Source organism: Aquarana catesbeiana, linkage group LG02, assembly GCF_042186555.1.
Source record: "Aquarana catesbeiana isolate 2022-GZ linkage group LG02, ASM4218655v1, whole genome shotgun sequence".
In the NCBI taxonomy this organism is placed as follows: Eukaryota; Metazoa; Chordata; class Amphibia; order Anura; family Ranidae; genus Aquarana; species Aquarana catesbeiana.
Genome location: NC_133325.1, coordinates 577,922,788 through 577,935,192, shown reverse-complemented (window position 1 = coordinate 577,935,192; position 12,405 = coordinate 577,922,788). Strand labels below are relative to the sequence as shown.

Here is a 12,405-nt window from a genome sequence, read left to right as displayed (position 1 = left end):
ACCCGCAGTTAGACACCTCTTCAGGCCACTCTACGCACTCCTTTGCGTTTCTTAAGCGCTTCCGTAAAACCCTACACGCTAGTCATCTGATTGACTGCTGGAGAGTGACACATCCTACTGTAAAGGATTTCAGCTACTACTCTGCAACACATAAAGTGTACACGCGGATAGATCTTCTATTGGTAGATCAACACCTTCTGGAGTCGCTCTCTGGCACGTCAATCGGATCTATGACGATTTCCGATCATGCACCCATTTCCATTTCCCTGGCACCTTTGTCTTCAGAGGCTCGCCAATGGACTTGGCGCCTGAACGAAAACCTGCTAGATGATGCAGTAGCGCTAGCTAAGGTGACAGATACGATTTCTATGTACTTCAAAGAAAACGCGACGGGAGAAACTGGGATGGCATATGTTTGGGAGGGACATAAAGCTGTGATAAGAGGAGAATTTATTGCACAAGGAGCTAGGCTCAAAAAAGCGCGCTGTGGGGAACTCCAATCCTTGCTGACACAATTGCGCACAGTTGAACTCAAACACAAACGGCAATTGACCCCTCTTTTATACGAGAAATTAACAGCCCTCAGGGCACAGCTCTCAGACCTACTAGAAAAACGAACCCGTGATAGACTCCGATACGTCTCACATAAATTCTATGAATTTGGTAATAAATGTGGCAAATTACTGGCCAGGGCCCTGAAACGGCAACGTGCATCCGGACATGTCCATAAAATTCAAACACCATCGGGATCCCAAACTGTACTATCCTCTAAAATTGCAGATGCCTTTCGCGATTATTATGCCCAACTTTATCAACTCCCAGCCACACTTGTAGGACATACGCCCTCTCAGAAGGCGGACTGTATTGCGCAATATTTGGAGGAGGCTCTCACACCACAAATATCGCAACAAATCAGTGCTCAGCTTGATAAGCCTATGGCGGTAGAGGAAATAGAAGCAATCATTAAAGATCTTCCGCATGGGAAAAGCCCTGGTCCTGATGGGCTAACCAATGCGTACTACCGCAAATTTTCTCACCTCCTGGCTGCCCGAATGTGCACGTATTTCAATGCCTTAGCTTCAGGCACCACCCTCCCGAGGGACGCGTTGATGGCGCACATCACCGTCCTTCCAAAGGAGGGCAAAGACCCCTCCATCCCTAGCAGCTATAGGCCGATTTCATTGCTGAACACTGATATCAAAATTTTCGCGAAAGTATTAGCCAATCGCCTCAAACCTATCCTCCCTTCGGTGATTCATACAGATCAAACGGGTTTTATAACAGGAAGGGAGGCTAGAGACAATTCCAACCGAGCCATACAATTGATACACTGGGCGAACCTGCGACGGCCCAGTGCACCCTGTCTTCTCTTGTCTACGGACGCTGAGAAGGCCTTCGACAGGGTGGACTGGGCCTACCTGCAGGCGGTACTCTCTCGATTGGGCCTGGGAAGTAATATGCTCCAATGGATAGGGTCATTATACAGCTCCCCCGAAGCGCAGGTTAAAGTAAATGGAACGCTTTCTAACCCCTTCCCTATCCGAAACGGTACACGGCAGGGGTGCCCTCTGTCTCCCCTGATTTTTGCCCTCACTCTAGAACCTCTACTCAACATAATCAGAGCAAACCCTAATATTAAGGGGCTCACGGTGGGAACGACGGAGCATAAATTATCGGCGTATGCAGACGACGTTCTTTTCTATGTTACAGACCCACTGATCTCCCTACCTAACATCATGGCCGAATTAAAAAGATTCTGTACCTTATCAAATTTCAAAATTAATTATAGCAAGTCCGAGATTCTCCCCCTCAATATTCCTCATGCGATGCGCTCCCAACTACAGGCCTCCTTTTCCTTCACGTGGTGTTGCTCTTCCTTAAAATACCTGGGGATCCACCTCCCAGCAGATATAACACAACTTTACTCATGCAATTTTGCACCATTACTCGCAACTATCAAAACTGATTTAACTAGGTGGGATCGCACTTCCTTTTCGTGGATGGGACGGGTCAGCATACTGAAAATGAATGTACTACCACGAATCCTGTTTTTTCTCCAGATGATACCTATTGCATTGCCCAGATCTCTTTTCTCGACCTTCAACAGCCTTTTTGTTAAGTTTATTTGGCAGGGTCATGTACCCCGCTTAGCCCTCCGCACGCTGCAACGCCCTAAAAATATGGGTGGTTTGGGAGTGCCTTCTGTCCGCAAATATTACGAGGCAGTGGCCCTGCAGAGAGTTCTCGACTGGCACCACCACACCTTCACCAAGGCCTGGGTTCCTCTCGAGAAGTTTCTGGCGGGGCGCAACCTGTCCCATGCCCCTTGGCTCCCACGAGAGAACAGAGGTCTCTCGAGCTTTGTTTCCCCGATCACTATACATGTGCTGAGACTGTGGGATGCCATCAACTCAAAGAAGCAGCTGTCACAGCCAACATCCCCGCTTGCACCGTTAGGAGGCTTTCCCTGGTTCACTCCGGGGGAACACCTTTCATACCTTCGTAATTGGACCAATGATGGGGAGGTTCGCTGTGGACGATTTATTCACGAACAGGGTTTGGTGTCCTTAGATTGGCTCCGATCCCAGTTTGGTAGCTTTCCTATGGATGGATGGCGATATAGACAATTACAGCATTTTATTAAGAGTCTACCTTTTCCGGTGCGACCCCCCTCATCACTAACCCTCTTTGAAAAACTATGTAAATCCGAGGATCCCATTTCTCACTCCATTTCCTTGCTTTATGAGATGCTGCAGTCTGCGGAATCTCAGAACAAACCAACATACATTAGGGAGTGGGAAAGGGACCTGGGACACACATTCACTGAGGTCCAATTGAATAACCTTTATCGGCTAACTCATAAAAGCTCAATAGACACCAAAACGCAGGAAAATTGTTTCAAACTATTAACCAGATGGTATAAGGTACCAACGAAATTGGCGAAAATCTATCCAACAGCTTCGGAGGCATGTTGGAGGGGCTGCGGGCTCAGGGGCACTTTCCTACATATTTGGTGGGAGTGCCCGAGGCTCCGACCCTTCTGGCTAGATGTCAGAGCCCAGATAAAGGCTATCCTAGACGTGGATTTACCGGACTCCCCATTGGAGTTCCTACTGCATGTGCCATCCACCCCACTAAGTCAATACCGGAAGTCGATACTCCCACATCTCTTGAATGCTGCACGGCGTTTGATCCCCGTCCACTGGAAATCAACCCATATTCCGGGACGTACTGAGTGGATGGGCCTGATTGACTCGGTTATGGCGGTGGAGGAGTGGATGGCAAAATGTAAAGATAAGTTTGACAAATTTTATGCAATCTGGGCAACATGGATACATTATAAGTCTAAGGACAGGGCGTCCCCCCTTCAGGTTTCCCCCGGGGCCGCTTCCTGTAGGTCGGACATTGTTGGAGCTGCTTTTTAAACGGCTTCAGAGGGTGAGGGCCACGGCGTACTTAATTCACCACCAGGATCCACATAATGATAATGATATTGCACTTTTACTGCACACAGCTGTGCTAGCCTTTAGGCAGATGTATCAGTGATTTTTAGACATACCCATCAACCTTCCCCACCAATTTCCCCCCCCCCCCCTTTTTTTTTTTTTTTTTTTTTTTTTTTTTTTTCCCCCATCTCCACCCCCCCCCCTATTTCCTGCCTGGGTCAAATCCTTAGACACTAACAGGATATTGTTTCCTTAACACAGTTACTGTTAACCTGACTAGTTATGAAAGTGGTCTCAACTATAGATTCCACCTCTATTACAAGGGTGGACGCAGGATGAGGAAGTCACAAGTATCTCACGTGACACACTTTCGTGGAGGTTTTAGTATAAGCTTGCACTATTTGTTTCTATTCAATCTTTAAAACACATCCTTTTCATATGTATGGTATTTGTATACCTTTATGGTACTGCATTGTGATTTATTGGATCCCCCCCTCCCCTTTCTTCTTTTTTATACCCTCTGTGTTATTATTTGTTATTTGTTATATTTGAAAAATATACAATAAAGATTATATAAAAAAATATATATAATCCAGCCAGCAATAAATATGTAAAAAGTACCAATAATTAGGGTAAAAGGTGATCCATAGAATTTCACTGGTCCATAATAATTGGGGGTACAGCACAGAAATGTACGGGACCACCTGCGGCTGCTGTCCTCAGATTTGTGACGGGCTCTGTGTAGACCAAGAGGAAGGAAGCAGAAAAGGAAGGAAGCTCCAGCTAAGAGTAAACCTCTTTCTATGGACTCATTTATCTTCTAAGCGCTGCACCACTTTTTTATAATCTTTATATTGTTGTTCATCAATATTGTGCTAGCTGCTTTTTAATACATTATATTATTATATTCGTTTTTAGTTGTGGATATAAGCACAGCAGTTATTTATTTTTTAAGAGTAAACCTCTAACTGGGATACTACACTTAACTGCTTCCTGACCGCTGTAATTGGCTGTTACAGCAGTCACATGCTCAAATATGCATCAGGAGCTTCCTGGTTCCCACCAGTAACTGTGCTGGGAGCAGGATATGGACTTTCAGCACAGAAAATTGTTTACATAGGGCCGCATATATGCGTACCATCTGCAGGAAGAGGTTAAAGTGATCCTAAAGTAACACTAAAGGGAAAAAAAATAACAAACGTACTCAGCAACTGCAACTCCTCGGGTCCTCCCGCCAGCACTCTTGGCTCCTCCCCCCCAGCTGAGTGTCCCCATAGCAAGCTGCTTGCTCTGGAGGCATTTGTGCGTGCTCGCTCTCGAGATCTGCTCTGTGTGTCCATAGACCAACTCCCCGCTCCCTCCTATGTGGCTGTGATTGACAGCAGTGGGAGCCAATGGCTCCCACTGCTGTGCCTGGGCCAATGAGGAGGGAGAGAACCAGCAGAGGAGCTGCGCTCATGCTCATCGCGGGATCGAGATCAGGCTCGGGTAAGTATAAGAGGGGGATGGGTGGGAGGGAGAAGCTACACATAATGAAAAAAACAGAAGGTTTTTTACATTGATGCATAGAATGCATGAAGGTAAAAAAAACAACAGTCTTTAGAACCACTTTAAAATGTTACCTTCTAGGCAGGGTTGTGGACAAGTAGGAAACTAAATGCATATTTTATGAACATGCCCTAATGTATTAAGCTTCTGCCTGGAGATTTTCTAGTGTCTTTTGGATATTACAGGCATCCTGACACACCTAAATCCAACACTAGCTCTGCTAAATGTGGGTATTGACAGTTTTTCACCTATTTACCACACTGTCATCACACACATCTTGCTTGCACGAGGCACTGGAAAACTTCTGGCACCTAATCCGTCAGAAGCAATCACTCTAATGAAATTTCAATTCTTATGCAAATACTTACTCTCTCTCAGATCCCATAAACATGCTATTGTGGCCAGTTCTTGGAAAGATAAGGTCTACTGGTAAAACACTGAACTATTGTTGTATATTGAACACTCTCTGTAGTATCATTGTGGCACTGTAGTATGGAAAGCTTTCTATCAATCCACGTTTGTATTCTACCACTTCTGTATTTGTTACACTTATTACACCTTTATTAAAAAATGTAAAGTGTTTGTTACCCCAGCATTTCATATTCCTGATATGTGTCTGCTGTACCATGTACTTGTATGAAAAAGTATCCTGCTCTCTTTGTATTGCTTCCTTTGTGTGAAATCTCTGGTGTTGCTGCCTGTCCCTCTTACTTTCCTATTAAAAACTGACAACACTAAGCAGGAAAACACACCATGGTCAGTTCTCTATCTGTGCTGCTGGGAACTCAGCCTGCTCTCCTCCTATGATTAGACTTGCCCTGACACCCCCCCCTGCACAGCCATTCACTGGGAAGCTCAGTGTACTGTTGCTTCTCCAGCCCCCAGCTCTTATGCAGTTGAGAGCAGAGGGAAAAGAGGGAATGTGATCACTTATAAAAAAACATTATACAGTAAATACCTTTCCCCCCCACTTTTTAATACCTGATTGAAAAGAAAATATTACCATCTATCTACCTTTCTATCTATCATCTATCTATGTCGCTGTCAGATTGTGTGCTCCCTGTGCGTGTTTTTGCAGGACCTCTGAAGAAGATGGTGGAACTTACTTGTAAAGCCATGTGTGTAATAGTTACTTAATTACAGATCCAATGTTTGTCATCTTGGCACTGAAAAACAGATAAAAGGGTATTTGATAAGATTCTTAAATACAATAGAGAAAACATGATTCTTATTAAGATAATGGTGCAGTGCTAAGTATCATCTAACCCTGTTTTACTTGCCTTGCTCTGACAATTGCTACCAGAAGCTCCATTATTTGTGAATACCCTGACAGGGGGTGGATTAGTATCAGGAATTTCTTGGTAACAAGTATTGTTCTTCAGCAGACAGCTGTCAAAAAGGAACAGGTTAAAGGTAAACTGTGATATCATTGCGAAAATTAGATCAACACTTTATTTATAAGTCAAGAAAAATGCATATGACACTGAACTAATGGCAGCCAGGGGAGAAAAGCAGCTCCAGTATATAAAGCACAAAAGTAGTCTCTTGTGTGTAACCATGCTTTACATGTTTCAGCCGTGGTAGCAGAACATAAACTTTATAGATAATGCTGGCCTTAGCAATGCACTGTGGCCAAGTGCAGGATGTGCATACAGTAGATGTTGGTGAAATTTGCTTTTTAGTTGTCCTTCTAATAGAGTTAATTAAGAAATAGAAACACCATCTATTTTGGCATTTTCATTGTGTAAACTCTAGTTTGGACTTTCTCTGGTTTGCTATACACCTCCATTGTATTCACTGCACATCCCCTCTACTGCTACTTAGCTTGAAGACAGACAGCTGTGCTCTAAAATGAAAAATTGGATTATTAGTAGTTTAACTGTTTTCCTAGGGGAAAGCAAGCTTCATCAAGAGTTAACAAAATCACTCAGAATGTTAGTTCTTACTTTATTAGCATTAGGTTGGTCCCAGTTCTATTACAATCCTTAATGCTATGCCAGTGACTCATTTTGTAATAAATATATAGATGGCTTATGGCATGCCTCTACCTCAGTGTATAATGTTGCAGAATGCAACCTACTTTTTGATTGTATAGTTGTTGAAGAAAGTTTGGTCTTCAGATGTGTCATTTCCAAAGGCAAACCAGGAATTAACCAGTATAACATGCCTTCTCGAATGGCTGTCTTGTGCTTCCAGAACCACATGAAGAGGTGTATTACTAGAGGAATTATATAGAGGAATGTATAGAAAATTGATAAGCCCAGAGTTGCTAAAGATAGATATTGTTAGTTTGATGTTTTGAGGGGCGTCAAGTGATGTAGGGGTAGTTTTTGTGTCACTAGTAGGAGTACTTGCTGTGGGTGAGTTGGTTGTTTCTGTAAGAGTAGTGTCATCGCCAGTGACAGAAGTTGTATCAGTTCCCAAACTTGAAGTTTGTATGTCACTAGTAGGAGTACTTGTTTGGTGTGAGGTGCTTGTTTCTGTGAGAGTAGTGTCATCGCCAGTGACAGAAGTTGTATCAGTTCCCAAACTTGAAGTTTGTATGTCACTAGTAGGAGTACTTGTTTGGTATGAGGTGCTTGTTTCTGTGAGAGTAGTGTCGTCGCCAGTGACAGAAGTTGTATCAGTTCCCAAACTTGAAGTTTGTATGTCACTAGTAGGAGTACTTGTTTGGTGTGAGGTGCTTGTTTCTGTGAGAGTAGTGTCGTCACCAGTGACAGAAGTTGTATCAGTTCCCCAACTTGAAGTTTGTATGTCACTAGTAGGAGTACTTGTTTGGTGTGAGGTGCTTGTTTCTGTGAGAGTAGTGTCGTCGCCAGTGACAGAAGTTGTATCAGTTCCCCAACTTGAAGTTTGTATGTCACTAGTAGGAGTACCTGTTTGGTGTGAGGTGCTTGTTTCTGTGAGAGTAGTGTCGTCGCCAGTGACAGAAGTTGTATCAGTTCCCAAACTTGAAGTTTGTATGTCACTAGTAGGAGTACTTGTTTGGTGTGAGGTGCTTGTTTCTGTGAGAGTAGTGTCGTCGCCAGTGACAGAAGTTGTATCAGTTCCCAAACTTGAAGTTTGTATGTCACTAGTAGGAGTACTTGTTTGGTGTGAGGTGCTTGTTTCTGTGAGAGTAGTGTCGTCGCCAGTGACAGAAGTTGTATCAGTTCCCAAACTTGAATTTTGTATGTCACTAGTAGGAGTACTTGTTTGGTGTGAGGTGCTTGTTTCTGTGAGAGTAGTGTCGTCGCCAGTGACAAATGTTGTATCAGTTCCCAAACTTGAAGTTTGTATGTCACTAGTAGGAGTACTTGTTTGGTGTGAGGTGCTTGTTTCTGTGAGAGTAGTGTCATCGCCAGTGACAAATGTTGTATCAGTTCCCAAACTTGAAGTTTGTATGTCACTAGTAGGAGTACTTGTTTGGTGTGAGGTGCTTGTTTCTGTGAGAGTAGTGTCACTTATTGTTGCCATTGTTGTTGTGGTTGTTGTTTCACTAACAGTAGCATTGGTTTCTGCAGAACTGCTTGCTTGTGTTACATGAGATGTAGGGGATGACACGAGAGTGGTGGGTGAAATAGTTAAAATTGTGTGAGATGTAGGGGTTGATGTGGGAGCGGTGGGTGTAATAGGTAAAGTGCTATGAAGGGTTGAGGATGCTGCAGGTGTAATCGTTAAAGTGTCATTAGTTGTGGAGGGTGATGTGTGAGTGGTAGATATACTGGTTGGAGTTGGAGTTGTGGTTGGAGTTGTGGTTGGAGTTGTGGCTGGAGTTGTGGCTGGAGTTGTGGCTGGAGTTGTGGCTGGAGTTGTGGTTGTTGTAGCAGGTACTGGTTCTGAAACAGAAAAAAATGTTACTTGTTTAACATAAGCAATGCAGTAAATACTAATTTGACTTCACTTGATAGTTCAGCATATCCTAGTAATTAACTCCTAAGTATAGTATGTTGGGGCTGCTACTGCGGACCTCTTCTTTAGGAATGTTAGTTCTCTGGCTGCCATTTTCATGCATTGGTTTCAAAGGGTCTCTAACCTGGAAAAGATATAAAGATCAGGAATTCTAATGCCGCGTACACACGAGCGGACTTTATGGCAGACTTTGCCCGGCGGACTGGATTTCGTCAGACAATTCAATCGTGTGTGGGCTCCAGCGGACTTTGTTTTCTCAAAAGTTGGACGGACTTAGATTTGAAACATGTTTTAAATCAATCCGTCGAAATCGAGTCCGGTCGAAAAGTCCGCTCGTCTGTATGCTAGTTCGACGGACAAAAAGCCACGCTAGGGCAGCTATTGGCTACTGGCTATGAACTTCCTTGTTTTAGTCCGGTCGTACGTCATCACGTACGAATTCAACAGACTTTGGTGTGTAGGCAAGTCCGTTCTTTCAGAAAGTCCGTCGTAAAGTCAGTCGAAAAGTCCGCCGGGCAAAGTCTGCCGTAAAGTCCGCTCGTGTGTACGCGGCATAACACTTATTGAAGACATACTTGTTCTCAGTCAGTGAATCAAATGTATTAAAGTCAGACACAGCCAGGCAGCTAGCATCTTCAAAAGAGGGCCAACAATGGCAGTCACAATATTTTTTCAATGAAAAAATTCCTTTAAGGGAACCTGTACTGAGGAATTCTGGAGGTTGCAAATGCTTACTATCTGGAAAATCCTAACTACTTGGCTAATCCAATGACAATTGTAGCCTACATATTGCTTTAACTCTACACACGTACTTTAGAGACTGAGAACACGCACCAACTTATATCTAATGTTTTTGTTGATGTCATTGCAATCTAACTTATTGAAATAAATAATTGATTTCCATATGTAGGGCAGAGCAACAGATTTGCTTTTAAATAACTGTCCTTCTCCCCAGTTGCATACATTTACCTACCCCTCTTCCTCCTCTACCCTAGCTACTCCACTTGGCCACCCGAAATAAAGAAAGGAAACATTTTGTAAGCTATAAAGTGTGACTTGGAGCTTATGGAGGTCTGATAACTCTGCCCCCATCCCTACATAACAATGTTGGATGTCTGAGCGGCTAAGCACCTACGTTGCCTTGTAGGAGGAAAATGATTGAGCCACATGCTTCCCATATTTGGAAGTAATAGGTATTTCTTCCTTGGGTATTTCTCTCCACTCGCAGCAAACAAAGGGAAGATAAACATGTACAGCTGGGAATACTACCAAACAAGTGATTCTGCTGCCTTCCAAATATATTACTCATCTTCTCATACTAAACACATATTGATTAGCCTTAAGCGAAGAAACAGGGCATTTTGTCACCCAGATTTGCAATAAAATACAGTATTGCTAGAAAACTTTGAGGAGGACACATGAAGGAAAAGAGCTGACTTATTCTGAGGTGGGTTGGGTTTTAAGGGTTAGAAATGAGAATTACATCAGTGTTTATCAAGAACTCATATATAAATACTGGGTGGACTAACACTTTAATTACTACTACCTAATTATGGTTTGGCTTGTGCTGGTATTAGATGCTGAAGCAAGAAAATGTCAATATGAGAATGCATTCTTTCAGGTTCTGTTAAGAAACATGGATCACATTATGGCAAGTTTGTACATTGTCGTCATTGACCAGCAATTGGCACTTTGATAAAGTATATTTGTTTTTATAGTTGGAAGATGCATCACAAACTCATGTAAAAATGCATTGTAAATTCTATGGCCTGCTTTTGTCATACCTTTCTGATGCAAAAAAAGAAACAAAAAAAAAAGATGGATTATAACTGGCTGCATCTAGGCTACACTATGCAATGGAACGTGAACTCTGCTAAAGACACCAGTCTACTGTACCCTGCAAAATCACTTTATTCATAGTACTCAAAAGTCTTTCATAATATTTTCAAAGTGCATTTTTAAATGCATGTATGTGCACAAGACTGCATTTATTTTGGAAAGGTTTTTTTTTTTTTTATAGCAAACCACTCACCTGTACAATAGACCGTATACTGCAAGCTTCCTGTAAACTTGTAAGCATAGAATCCTCCGCAATCTTTTGCTTGAATGTTCGGGCCCTGGGTTGGGGTTTTTGAGTTAATCAGAAGAGGAACCGTTGTTATATTTCGTGAAATATTTTTATGCGTCACGCCAAGAGAAAAAGGTTCAAGAGATCCACATTTCAGGTATCCAGCATTTAATTCTCTCATTCTAAAACCATCTGTATATTTAAACCACCCATAGTTATAGCGATCAGTCTGGATTATCCCAGTGGTATTAATCGTGTACAGTCTGTTGGTTGCATTTAAGGTTGTAGAAGAACTACATGGATCAACACATTGTAACTTTCCTTCAATTTTTACACAGTCCTTTCCATCCTCACAAGGACTGGTTGGGCAAGGAACATTTGCATTGTAAGTACACAGGTAGATGCCATTTTTATTAATGCAGTTACTGGCACATATGCCTATATTGGTCTGGCATTCATTAATATCCACACACATTTTTGTCTGGGTACTCCAGGTGTATCCTGGCGGGCAGCAGGCAGCATTACAATACACCATAGGTGTACAGTTAAAACCATTTCCAACATATCCAGAATTGCATGCGCATGTTACATAATCCTCCTTATTTGTGCACTGAGCATTACTGTTGCAATAACTGCATTTTGTGGCAGCTGTAAAGAAAAAAAGATATCCCATATTAGATAACGTCTACTGTATTGCAGATTTGTATTTACTTTAGATTCTTACTTTTAAATCCAGTGAAATAGATGTTTGTATCGAAGTAGACAAATAAAACATATAAAAAAAAATAATCAAATCACAACAAAAAAATTAAAGTGTGGCCTAATGGCTAACCGAAGGAGTTCCCACATCAGGCTGACAATTCTGTTACTGCCATGATTTCTAGGTAAAAAAAAACTTTACAAGAAATTCTAAAAAAAAAAAAAAAAAAAAAAAACTTGTTTAAGGTAACTGTTGTGAGGCATAGAGCCAAACATACTGAAAAATCAATAACAACGTGCTTCTGAGCAATAACTTTGTACAAGCTCAAATTATTGCACATTAAAGTGTTCCTCATGTAGCCCCTCCAGCTTCCTTGGACTTTAGTTCTGCAACAGCACCAGAAGAGAGGAAGATGTGTCCTTCATACAGGTAGGGTGGCGGGCATTTTGTTGGAGATTGGGGAGGACTGGGATTGGCTGTCTTTCTGGGGCTGGATTTTAGCCTTACCCGCTAGATTGACTGTAAGGAGAGCCCACACTTGAAAGCTGTATGTGCAGGGTAAAGGAGTGTCCTGTTTGCTAGGACCAAGAGCCAGCCTCCTGCACCTCACAAAGGTCATTTGTGTTCCCACTAGGCACCAGAAAGATTTGCAGGGTCAGAGATGCATTTGCTGTGTGGTGTGAGCAGTGAAACCTAGAGAACTGTGCTGTGAAACTGCAACCAGGAGAGGCAGCCTTGTGCTGCTGTGCTTT

General features: G+C 42.7%; 1 protein-coding gene across 1 annotated transcript; it reads right to left on the bottom strand.

The window, feature by feature from the left end:
* Window positions 1-6,244: 6,244 nt before the first annotated feature.
* LOC141127595 (uncharacterized) lies at window positions 6,245-11,752 on the bottom strand. The gene is made up of 3 exons (XM_073614205.1): window positions 10,918-11,752; window positions 7,075-8,812; window positions 6,245-6,383 (listed from the first exon to the last, which is right to left on the bottom strand). Exons 1-3 carry the CDS (start codon window positions 11,624-11,626, stop codon window positions 6,245-6,247), a joined length of 2,586 nt encoding a protein of 861 aa, XP_073470306.1. The 5' UTR covers window positions 11,627-11,752.
* Window positions 11,753-12,405: the final 653 nt, after the last annotated feature.